The sequence below is a fragment of the Scyliorhinus torazame genome, chromosome 2 (assembly GCF_047496885.1).
Source record: "Scyliorhinus torazame isolate Kashiwa2021f chromosome 2, sScyTor2.1, whole genome shotgun sequence".
Taxonomy (NCBI): domain Eukaryota; kingdom Metazoa; phylum Chordata; class Chondrichthyes; order Carcharhiniformes; family Scyliorhinidae; genus Scyliorhinus; species Scyliorhinus torazame.
In genome coordinates this window covers 270,803,257-270,815,690 of record NC_092708.1, presented here as the reverse complement: position 1 = coordinate 270,815,690, position 12,434 = coordinate 270,803,257, and the positions used below count along the sequence as shown (strand labels likewise).

Sequence of the window (12,434 nt, the reverse complement as noted above, 5' to 3'; positions counted from 1 at the left end):
GATTTTGTGTAGTTCCATTTGCAGAGTGGGGGGCACAGATAATTTTTCCTTTGGAAGGCCTGACTCTTTCTCCCCCCCCCCCCCCCCCCCATGCCATGCCCCCCACAACCCCCTCTCCCCTTGCGCCAATCAGTTCAGAACAGACTGAGCTTAGTGTTCTTTATGCCACAATTAAATGAATCATGGTATCATACAGCATCGAAGCAAGCTATTCAGCCCATCCTGCCTGTTCTAGCTCTTGGAAAGAGCTGTCCAATTAGTCCCATTCCCCTGCACTTTTTCATGACCTTGCAAATATTTTTAAATGTTATGGGCAATCGCTGGGAATCCTGTTGGCGTGGTTAGTGATTTTTCAATATTCAAAATTAACAAGAGTTCAAATTTAAATATTTTTCATGGATTAACTGAAAATCAGCACCACAAATTGTTATAATAAAGAAATGTTTTAGATGTCAGAATAATTTCTACAGATTTAAACTATGATTCATCAGCGCTACCTCCATTTCTGATATGCTGCCTCCGGTAAATACCCTGCTTTAATTTTTAAAATGCCTGTTTGCATCCCCCATACTGACTGAGTTGTATCACCTGAGCCGTTCTCTCTTTCTGCCTTCATTTCTGCTCCTTTTGTTTCTGGCTTTTCCAGCTGTACCTCAGTGTGATCACTGTGATATGCGATCTCAAATTGATCCACTAGCCGAGTCGGACCCAGTTGGCTGGATCAAATCCAGCCATAACTTGTGCCCATCATGCGTGATGTTTGAAACAAAGTTCCTGCTGCTTTGGTACAGGTCGTGTTTGCCTTTTGCTCTGAGTTGGAATTGTGGAACAACAAATGTTGGCAGTATTTTGTGTCTTCGTTTCCCTTTGATGCCTGCCACAGTTCTGAACTATTCTATGCATTGCCCTATGTAGTTACCCAGTTGACCGCACAGTCTCTTTAATCAAGATTTATGATCTATCAAAATCAGTATGGCTTTCCAATTGTGTAGTAATTTTTTAATCGAGCTGGTGGCACGGTATCAGTGGTTAGCACTGCTGCTTCACAGCGCCAGGAATCCAGTCCCGATTCCCAGTTTGGGTCACCGTGTCTGTGTGGGTTTCCTCCGGCGCTCAGGTTTCCTCCTACAAGTCCCAAGAGATGTGCTGTTAGGTAATTTGGACATTCTGAATTTTCCCTCCGTGTACCTGACCAGACGCCAGAATGTAGCAACTAGGGGCTTTTCACAGTAACTTCATTGCAGTGTTAATGTAAGCCTACTTTTGACACTAATAAAGATTATCATTATTAGTTATAACAACCATTTTCCGTTCAGTTTTGTTCATTGTGTGGATTTTATTGCCTTTAAAGCAGTGCATTTTATTTCTGTATTCCCCACACTACTCAGCCTCATCGATTATTTTCCCTTGCAGCGGATGGCATTGCATTGGGTGCAGCAGCTTCCACATCACAAACAAGTGTACAGTTGATTGTATTTGTAGCTATAATGTTGCACAAAGTAAGTATCCAAATCTTGAATTTCCTAATTTTTCTTTAATGTGCTTCACATTTTGCGGTTTAAGATCAGTGATTGGGTTTAATTGGATAGTGCCCCTCCCGGGCTTCAGAAATGGGTACATATAGAACATAGAACGATACAGCGCAGTACAGGCCCTTCGGCCCACGATGTTGCACCGAAACAAAAGCCATCTAACCTACACTATGCCCTTAGTGGCCTGGTCTGGACAATAGTGTCATGGCTTGTTTCTGGACCTAGCCGAGGCAGAGACTAATAATCTGGAAATATCAGTACCAATCCCATCAAGATAGTTTGTGAATTTGAATTCCGTTAAATAAATGTTGGTGGAAGGGCATCTGCCATCCACCTGGTCTGGCAGATATGTCGTCATACATATACAGAGCTGTGTACATTCACAGTTTGCCTCATTGACTTTGAAGCACTTTGAGATGTCCTGAGATTGTTGAATCTTGTGATACAAATAACCACCTCCTTAATTCACCTCAATGTGTGTATTCCTCTGTCCCTGTTTTTAGGCTCCAGCTGCTTTTGGTCTGGTTTCTTTCCTCATGCACGCAGGGCTTGAAAGAAATAGAATCAGGAAACACCTACTGGTGTTTGCTTTGGCAGCACCACTACTCTCCATGGTCACTTACCTGGGTCTGAGTAAGGCAAGTAACATGAGTTCATGCTTTTGTCCATCCAGCACTTGCCACGTTGCTGCAGTGCTTCAGTGCATTTTTTAAAATGACAATGTCATGTCCATTGTGCTAGGAATCTGTTGCAAGCAATAATGTTTGTAATCAATTGATCGGCTGTTTGGTATCGTTTGAGAAGGTATTGGTCAGGGCACCAGGAGCACTCCCTTACTCTTTTTAAATTATGCCATAGGATCTTTAATACCCACCTGAATGGGCTGGCCTATGTTTCATAATTGATCTTGGGATGGGACCTCTCTGCTTTCCTCCATACTGAATTGAGAGTGTTGAACCAGATGTCAGATTTTAGTCTGACGCTGAAGCATTTGAGCCCATGACTTCTGATGTAGAGGCAAGGATGCTGCCACATTAGCCAAACAACATATGTAGCTTTTAGCACACTTTCCGGCATTAATTGATTAAAACCATTATTGTTGCATCATTCTAGAAAACTCCGAGCAGGTTATATAATTGAAGAGAAGGGAGGGGTTCCACATCATAGTCATAATGGCATAGGAGGCAGCCATTTGACACTTTTGAGTCCATGCCATCTCTATAAAGCAATCCAGTCAGTCCATTCCCCTGCCCTATTTCACAGCCATGCAAGTTTATTCCATTCGTGCTTATTCAATTTTCTTTTGAAATCATTGATTGTTTCCATTTTCACAACTTCCTGGGCAGTGTTTCAACTCATTACCACTCACTGTGCAAAACTGTTCTTCCTCATCCTCCCTGCATCTCTTGCTTAGAACCTCAAGTCAGTATCCCCAGTGTCCTTGTACCACAAACTACTGGGAGCAGTATTTCTTTGACTACTTCATGTAACCCTGTCATAATCTCTAATCAAATCTCTGCTCAATCTACTGTGCTCCAAGGAGAACAACCCCACCTTCTCCAACCTAAGCCAGCATCTAAAATCCCTCATCATTGTAACCATTCTGGTGAATCACTTCTGAACCCTTTCACGGACCTTCACTTCTTTCGAAAATGCGATGACCAGAATGGATGCATTACGCTAGTTGTGGCCTAACCAGAGCTTTATACAGGCTCAGTATAACTTCCCTGATTTTATATTCCATGCTTATTTCTCAAGTCCAAGATCCCATGGGCGTGATTCTCCCAACGGGAGTCTTAAGTGCTGACGCCGGAGAAAAACCGGAGTGTTTCACTCCGGCGCCCGTTCCCAGACCCCTATTCTGGGGCCTCTGTGGTGCTGGCAGGGGCGTGGCGCGATTTGCAGTGGCGGGGCGTCGGCACGGCGTCGGAGACCCGGTGCCGCGTAAAAGAAGCGGCGCCTTGTGTCCCGCGCATGCGCAGTTGGGCAGGCGCCAACTAGCGCATGCGCAGTGGCCTTCCTTCCCCCAGGCGCAGGGCTATAACATTACCGGCGGAGGAAAGGAGGCCCGCTGACCGAGAGGCCGGCTCGCCGATCGGTGGGCCCCGATCGCAGGCCAGACCCCATCGGAGCCCCCCCCCCCGGTGAAGGAGCCCCCACTCTCTCTTTTCCCCCCCCCCCCCCCCCTCCCCCACAGGCCGCCCCCCCGAGCATTCCGGCAGAGTTCCCGCTGGCAGCGACCAGGGGTGAACGGTGCCGGCGGGGCTCTGTCGTATTGGAGCGGCGGCTCGGTCCATTCTGGCCGGAGAATCGGCGGCCCCATCGATTCCAGCGGCCTGCGCCAAACGCACCGTCGCAAATGGCGCCGATTCTCCACACCACGGAGAATCGCGCGCCAGCGTTGGTGCATCGTGGCGCGGTTGCTCCGATTCTCCGGCCCGGCGCGGGGCTCAGAGAATCGCGCCCCATATACTTTGGTTTCTGTTCTCAAGATGTCTTGCCACCTTCAAAGATCTATACTCCTGAATCATGCATCTGATAATATGAATCGGCCATCAAACCATTGCAAGAGAAATAGTAACACGTAATTTTTCTGTGTTTGTGTTTTTAATTTTTGGAATTGTAAATCCTTCTGATTTACCATCAGAAAGGATGGTAAGAGCACTGGATGTCAGAACGCACTTAAAGGATAACACAAATTTCAAAACTCCTTCCACTAAAACGCTGTTAAGGCTAGGAGACAATCAAAAATTTCAAAACGGAGATTGTTGGGCAAAGGTGTTAACGGTATGGAACCAATGCAGGTTAAAGCACTGACTTTGAGGGATTACTGACCTGATGGTGCAAAGGAGCTGCATCACTATAATAACATTTTCATTAATGCTGGGAGCTTTGGCAGTGCCTGCTCATTCTGTCCCCTGGTAGCCCTGAGCTCGGCAATATCTTGAAATAATTCCCCTATGTTCTGTACTCCATTAAGGCCATTCACAACCCTTGCTGAAATAGTTTCTGGGAGGCCTATGGTACCTCACTCTCATGCCAGATTTCATGTTGAACAACCCAAGGGCAAGCACAGCCAAACTCAATCCTGTCCTCGCTTAATGGCCACACTTGCACCTTCCAGCAGGGATACCAGAGCAAGCTCCTTAAGCCCTGTCTCCGGAAATTCAAATCACTTTACATCTAATGGGGTCCTTTCTGAATCGCAGACTGTTGTAATACAACCAAACTTGGCAGGCAATTTCGACAAACTGCCAGAAAATGATTAATCTGTTGATAGTGATAATTGATGAAGGACTTGTCCAGAACACTTGGGAGAATTCCCCTGCTTGCAGTGAACTATACTATTGGATCTTTTAAGTACACTTGATCATGTAAATAGGCCCTTGGTTAAGGGCCTATGAAAGACATCACCTTTGTGCAGCACTTCCTCGCTGCTGAACTGGACTGCCAGGGTAGATTGTGCCCAGATGAAAATTCTAGCAGGTTTACTTCATGCTACACTGAATCATTAGATGGAAGTGGAATCAGGAAGCGGAAATCACACACTTGTTTGTTTCCCTCCCCGCCCCCCCCCCCCCCATCACAGCAAAAGGAGGAGGCTACCTGACCCTTCAAATCTTTTTTGCCATTGACTTAGATCATGGCTGATCTGTATGTTAGTTCCATTTAACCTGCATTGGTTCCATACCGTTAACATCTTTGCCCAACAATCTCCGTTTTGAAATTTTTGATTGTCTCCTAGCCTTAACAGCGTTTTAGTGGAAGGAGTTTTGAAATTTGCGTTATCCTTTGTGTGAAGAAGTGCTTTCTGACATCCCTTTAATTAATAATCTTTATCGTCACAAGTAGGCTTACATTAACACTACAATGAAGTTACTTTGAAAAGCCCCTAGTCGCCACATTCTGGCACCTGTTCGGGTACACTGAGGGAGAATTTAGAATGTCCAAATTACTTAACAGCACATCATTTGGGACTTGTGGGAGGAAACCGGAGCACCTGGAGGAAACCCACGTAGACACTGAGAACATGCAGACTCCGCACAGACAGTGACTCAAGACGGGAATTGAACCTGAGATCCTGGAGCTGTGAAGCAACAGTGCTAACCACTGTGTTACCATGCCATCCCTGAGCAGCTCAGCTCTAAATTTTAAGGTTATGCTCCCACCCTCAGGACTTCCCACCAGAGTTTCTCTCTAAGTACCCTATACACTATCAAATCGGGAGTTTCTCTCAAGTGCCCCATCAAATCGGGAGTTTCTCTCATTGTCCTATCAAATCAGGAGTTTCTCTCGAACTACCCTATCAAATCGGGGAGTTTCTCTCGAATTGCCCTATCAAACCGGGGAGTTTCTCTCGAATTACCCTATCAAATCGGGAGTTTCTCTCATTGTCCTATCAAATCGGGAGTTTCTCTCATTGTCCTATCAAATCGGGAGTGTTTCTCTAACTTCAAAACCGAAGAAGTCATATTGGACTCAAAACGTTAATTCTGTTTCTCTATCCATGTGCTCTCAGACCTGCTGAGTATTTTTTCACCTTCCAACTTTTAAAATATTCCCTATGTATTTGCAGGAAAATCTTCGTTTTTGCTATTTTAAAGTATCTTGGTTAGTCCTTGCTCCAGTAGCAGAGGAAGGAATTTTTTTCATTAATGCTGCACAGCACAATTTCAACATGATGGAATAAATGTGCAGGGTTTGAATAACCCAGATAATATTTTGAATGTGGGTTGTGATCTGATAGAAAGCACTAACCTATTCCATATACAACCAACCGTAGCAAACACTTGATCATCACATCAGTTTATCTGGTTGTTATGTGGGACCTTGTGCGCCAATTGGTTCCTGTCATTACAAGACATTGACTCTGTAGTGCTTTGGGACATTCTGATGTTGTAAAGGTGTTGTATAAATACAAATCTTTGTTTCCTCATTGTCAGCAAGAATATGTTTTGTTTCCCACGCCTCTGAGTGATGTTGCCAATTTAGTTACGTTAAGCAGTTTTCTATTTGGAAATTAGATTGAGGGGCACAGATTGGCGCTTCTGTGGTCGTGGAAGAGACTCCAGGGTGGTGTTGCCTCCCTGGTGCCAGGGTCATGGATGTCTCTGAGCGGGTACAGGGAATCCCGAAATGGGAGGACAAACAGACACATGTCAATGTCCATGTTGGTACAAATGACATAGGCAGGAAGAACAGCAAGGTCCTGCAAACTCATTACAGGGAGTTATGTAGTAAGCTAAAAAGCACGAATGCTATGGTAGTAATTTCAGGATTTCTCCCCATGCCATGTGCTAGTGAGGCTAGAATCAGAGGGATACAACAGTTGAACAGGTGGCTAAAGATCTAGTGGAGGGTTTCAGAAAGTGAATCATATGTATATGGGACCTGTACAAGCAGGATGGGTTGCACCTAAGCTGGAGGGGCACCAATATCCTGGCCGGGAGGTTTGCTCATGTGGTTCGGGAAGGTTAAAACTAGTTTGGCAGGAGTGTGGGAACTGGAGCAGCAGGCCAGCAAGTGTAGAGAATGGGGAAGAGCTTGAGACTAAGACAAATATAGCAAAGATAGAAGAGCAGACAGAGGGAAGTCGCTGAACCCATCAGGTCTGGAGTGCGTTTGCTTCAACACAGGAAGTGTAACAGGGAAGATAGGTGAAGTTAGAGCCTGGATTAATGTGGGGAATTATGATATTGTTGCTATTATGGAGACATGGTTAAAGGAGAGACAGGACTAGCAACTTAACGTTCTGGGATATTGATGGTTTAGACGAGATAGGGAGAATCAGAAAGGATGGGGAGTTGCGTTACTGCTATGATGTGGGAGGAATCTTGGAGGGATCCTGTAGTGAGGCATTATGGGCAGAGCTTGCGAATAGGAAGGGTGCAATCACAATGTTAGGGTTGTAATATAGGTCTCCCAAGAGCCAGTGGTATACAGCAGAACAGATATGTAGTCAGATTCTGGAAAGATGTGAAAATAGCAGGTTGTTGTGGTGGGTGATTTAAATTATCCCATATTGACTGGGACTCCCTTCGTGCCAGAGGTTCGAATAGAGAGCAATTTGTGAGGTGTGTCCAGGGTTTTTGTTTTTGAAACCGTATGTTGATAGTCCAACCAAGCAGTGGGCCATACTGGACCTGGTATTGGGGAATGAGCGCAGCCATGTGACCAAAGTTTCAGAAGGGGGACGTTTTGAGAATAGTGATCATAATTCCTTAAGTTTTCAAATACTCATGGATAAGGATAAAAGTCGTCCTCGAGTGAGGGTGCTAAATTGGGGGGAAGCAGACTACAACAGAATTCGACAAGAGCTGGAGAATATGGATTGGGAGCAGCTGTTGGGTAAATCCACATTTGATGTGTGGGAGTCTTTTAAAGACCAGTTGATTGGAATGCATGATAGACATGTCCCTGCGAAAATGAAGAACAGAATGGCAGGATTAGGGAACCATGGATGCCAGGGAACTTGAGACTAGTCCGAAAGAAAAATAAAGCGTCCATAAGGTCTAGGCAACTAAAAACAGACTAAGCTTTTGAAGAATATAGGGAAAGTAGGAACAAACTCAAATGGGGAGTTAGGAGGGCTAAAAGGGGCCATGAAATGTCATTGGCAAACAGGGTCAAGGAAAACCCCAAGGCCTTTTATACATGTACAAGGAGCAAGTGGGTAGCTAGGGAAAGAGTAGGCCCACTCTAAGACAAAGGAGAGAAGTTATGTGTGTAGTCAGAGGAAGTGGGTGAGATCCTTAATGAGTACTTTGTATCGGTATTCACCAAGGAGAGGGATATGGCAGATGTTGAGGTTAGGGATGGGTGTGTGAATACTCTAGGACATGTCAGTATAATGATGGAGGAAGTGTTGGATATCTTAAAGCATTAAGGTAGATGGGCCCCCTGGGCCGGAAAGGGGATATATCCCAGGTTACTGTGGGAGGCAACAGCGGGAATAGCTGGGGCATTAACAGATATCTTTGCATCATCTTTGACCACAGCACGGTTCCAGAGGACAGGAGAATAGCCAATGTTGTCCCTTTGTTTAAGAAAGGAAGCCAGGATAATCGAGGTAATTGTCGGCCAGTGAGCCTGACGTCAGTGTTGGGGAAGCTGTTGGAGAAGATACTGAGGGACAGGAAGTGATGGGCAACATGGTTTTGTGCGGGGAAGGTCTGTGCGGAGTCTGCACATCCTCCCCGTGTGTGCGTGGGTTTCCTCCGGGTGCTCCGGTTTCCTCCCACCGTCCAAAGATGTGCAGTGTAGGTGGATTGGCCATTATAAATTGCCCTTAGTATCCAAAATTGCCCTTAGTGTTGGGTGGGGTTACTGGGTTATGGGTGGAGGTGTGGACCTTGGGTAGTGTGTTCTTTCCAAGAGCCAGTGCAGACTCGATGGGCTGAATGGCCCCCTTCTGCACTGTAAATTCTATGTATCTATGTCTTACCAACTCGATAAGAGATTTTTGAGGAGGTGACAAAATTAATTGATGAGGGAAAGGCTGTGGATGTCATCTACATGGACTTTACTAAGGCGTTTGACAAGGTCCCTCATGGCAGACTAGCAAGTTTGCAGATGACACTAAGATAGGTGAAGTTGCAGATAGAGAAGGGGACTGCCAGAGAATACAGCAGAATATAGATAGGTTGGAGAGTTGGGCAGAGAAATGGCAGATGGAGTTCAATCTGGACAAATGTGAGGTAATGCGTGGGATAAGGTGGTCAAGAAGGCATATGGCATGCTTGCCTTTATCGGCCGGAGCATAGAGTACTAGAGTTGGCAGGTCATGTTACATTTGTATAAAACGGTAGGCCACATTTTGAATATTGTGTGCAGTTCTGGTCAGCACACTACCAGAAGGGAGTAGATGCTTTAGAGAGAGTGCAAAGAAGATTTACCAGGATGTTGCCTAGCCTGGCGGGTGTTAGCTATTTGAGACATTGAATAAACTTGGATTGTTTTTGTTGGAAAAATTATACAGTAAATGGCATCTGCATGAACTTTAGTAAGGCTGAGGGGAGACCTTATTGAGGTCTACAAAATTAAAGAGGTATAGGCTAAGAGTGAATAGTCAGAAGCTTTTTCCAAGGGTGGAAGACTCGATTACAAGGGGGCACAGGTTCACGATGAGAGGGGGACAGTTTAGGGAAGATGTGCGGGGAAAGTTTTTCATTCAGAGGGTGGTGGGTGCCTGGAACGCGCTGCCAGTGGAGGTGGTGGAGGCAGGCATGATAGCAACGTTTAAGGTGTATCTTGAAGGACACATGAATGGGTGGGGAATAGAGGGATACAGATCATTTGGGTAATAAGTAATAGGTCTAAATAAGGAATCTGGATCGGCACAGGCTTGATGGGCCGAAGGGCCTGTTCCAGTGCTGTAATGTTCTTTGAGACTGCCAATCCCCCTTCACGTGAGAGAATGGTTTGCTATTTTATCCCATCAATATGAACTGAATTTTATCAAAATTTGAAAACCAAAATCTCACTATGACTGGCTTGAATGCTTAATAGAGTTTTGAGAATTGCAAAATATTGAACTGTTTATTGCAATCCCAGCAGATATTTGCTGAATTATTAATGTGTTTTCTTCTCTCCCATGTCTTCTGATTGTAGAGCAGTAAAGAAGCACTTTCAGAAGTGAATGCCACTGGAATCGCCATGCTGTTTTCAGCCGGGACTTTCCTATACGTAGCCACTGTGCACGTGCTGCCAGAGGTGGGAGGCACTGGCCACAGTCACAAGGCTGAGTCTGGTGGGAAGGGACTTAGTCGACTTGAGGTTTGCACCCTCGTCCTGGGCTGCTTGATTCCATTGGTCCTTTCGGTGGGTCACCAGCATTAACCAGCAGCGGAGGAGTAAGGAGGAGTGTGGATAATAAGGGTGTACCAGCAGTCCAGTATCGCCAGAACAGGATTGCTGCCTGTGTTAGGGTTTCCCCTCCTTCAGTTTTACCCTGTGAAATTCCAAATGAAATGGGACTGAAAATGTAAATTAAATTAAATTTGGCCAGATTGCAAATAGGAAGTGGGGAAGAATTCTTGCAGTGCAGTCATTTTGAAAACAACTGAGTTTTGGTCTTTGCGTCATAACAAAACCAGAAATTTCTTGGTCCAGCCAAATGTGAGCCAAATTACCAAATGTAACTGCAACCAAACAGTCGGTACAAAGGACGGAATTCAGCTACACAAAATTAACTAAGAATTTGGGGGGCGTTAGATAATCCATGGCATTAATCAAGCCAAGGGATTCAACACTGGGTTTGTTACACAGGATGTGAAATATAATTTTACTGAATTTTATTCATAAATGTACAGTTTTCACATTCAGCTACAGTCTTAAAGAGTTGGTTAGCCTGTGAGTTTGGTGCCTGCTAGTTCAGTGTCTTGTATTTTCAATTGTCAAGAGATGACATGGGTTTTGACAAGCTTCTGTATGTGGGGGGAGCTGCTTTTGGTTAAAAGTGCTTTGTTAATGTACATTGGAAAGGAAATCAAAAGAAGCAGCCTGGATCTTCAATGTAACTGGTTAAATAAATCGCACCAGGGATGGGAGAGGGGTAATAGGTAGGCCGGGGGGTGGGGGGGGGGTGGTAAGATAAGGTTGGGGAGAAAGGGGTTATATTCTGTGGTGGGTCAAGGAGGCGAAGCGACACTGTTGGGAAGGTTGGGGGGCAGGGAGCGTGAAACTCCATGGTGGATCGAGGGGTTGATGCTCAGTGGTGGGGTTGGAGAGGGTAGCACCTGTTGGTGAGCCAGGAAGGATAACACTCATGGGGGAAGGAGGCAACGGCCAGTGGGGGCAGGAGAGGGGTAACATTCGGCAGGGGCAGACGGGCCTGAGATAATATTGGGCATGGGAGAGCTAACAATTGGGAATAGTTTTCATTGATCCATGGTATTTAGAAAGTGTGAAGAATGAAATGTCATTGGTATGACTGTGCTGACTTGTGAATATTCATTGTTCTGAACCATGTCCTATTGCTTCAGTTGTTTTATGTGAACTGGAATCATTCCATTGATGACTGCCTTACTTTTCCAACTCTTTGTGCAAATTAACAGATGTTGCAGTTCTTTTTTTGTTTTTAAGATAAATATGTATGAATAAATTTTTAATAAGTGGCCATTCTTGTATTTTTGTACAACTTTTTAATGTCACCTCTTGCATCATGTAAACACCTCTGCTGGTTACAGAGCGCATAAAATTGTTTATAGATCCTTTATCAATGGGAGGGGTTTCTATCACTGATTCCATTTCGAATCTTCACAGAATAATAATGATCATCTTTATTAGTGTCACAAGTAGGCTTACATTAACACTGCAATGAAGTTACTGTGAAAATCCTCTAGTCGCCACACTATGGTGCCTGTTCAGGTAAACAGAGGGAGAATTCAGAATGTCGAATTCACCTAACAAGCACTTCTTTCGAGACTTGTAGGAGGAAACCCACACAGACACTGGGAGAACGTGCCGACTCCACACAGACAGTGACCCAAGCCAGGAATCGGGCCTGGGTCCCTGGTGCTGTGAAGCAACAGTGCTAACCAATGTGCTACAGTACCACCAGCTCAATAACTAACACCAGCTCAATAAAAAACAGACTACACAATTGGAAAGCTAAACCAATTTTGATAGATCACAAAGCTTGATTAAAGAGACTGCGGTCAACTGGGTAACTATATAGGGCAATGCATAGAATAGTTCAGAACTGTGACCGGCATCAAGGGGAAACGACACAAAATACTGCCAACATTTGTTGTTCCACAATTCCAACTCAGAGCAAAAGGCAAACACGACCTGTACCAAAGCAGCAGGAACTTTGTTTCAAACATCACGCATGATGGGCACAAGTTATGGCTGGATTTGATCCAGCCAACTGGGTCCGACTCGGCTAGTGGATCAATTTGA

The 12,434-nt window shown here is 45.1% G+C and overlaps 1 protein-coding gene across 1 annotated transcript in view; it reads left to right on the top strand.

The window, feature by feature from the left end:
• The window catches only part of slc39a9 (solute carrier family 39 member 9), a 100,238-nt gene extending 88,589 nt beyond the window's left edge, over positions 1-11,649 (top strand). The window contains exons 5-7 of the mRNA XM_072487345.1: positions 1,414-1,499; positions 2,036-2,170; positions 10,143-11,649. Of these exons, the coding sequence (XP_072343446.1) occupies positions 1,414-1,499; positions 2,036-2,170; positions 10,143-10,370 (449 nt within the window). The 3' untranslated portion in view covers positions 10,371-11,649. The remainder of the gene's footprint in view (positions 1-1,413; positions 1,500-2,035; positions 2,171-10,142) is intronic.
• Positions 11,650-12,434: the final 785 nt, after the last annotated feature.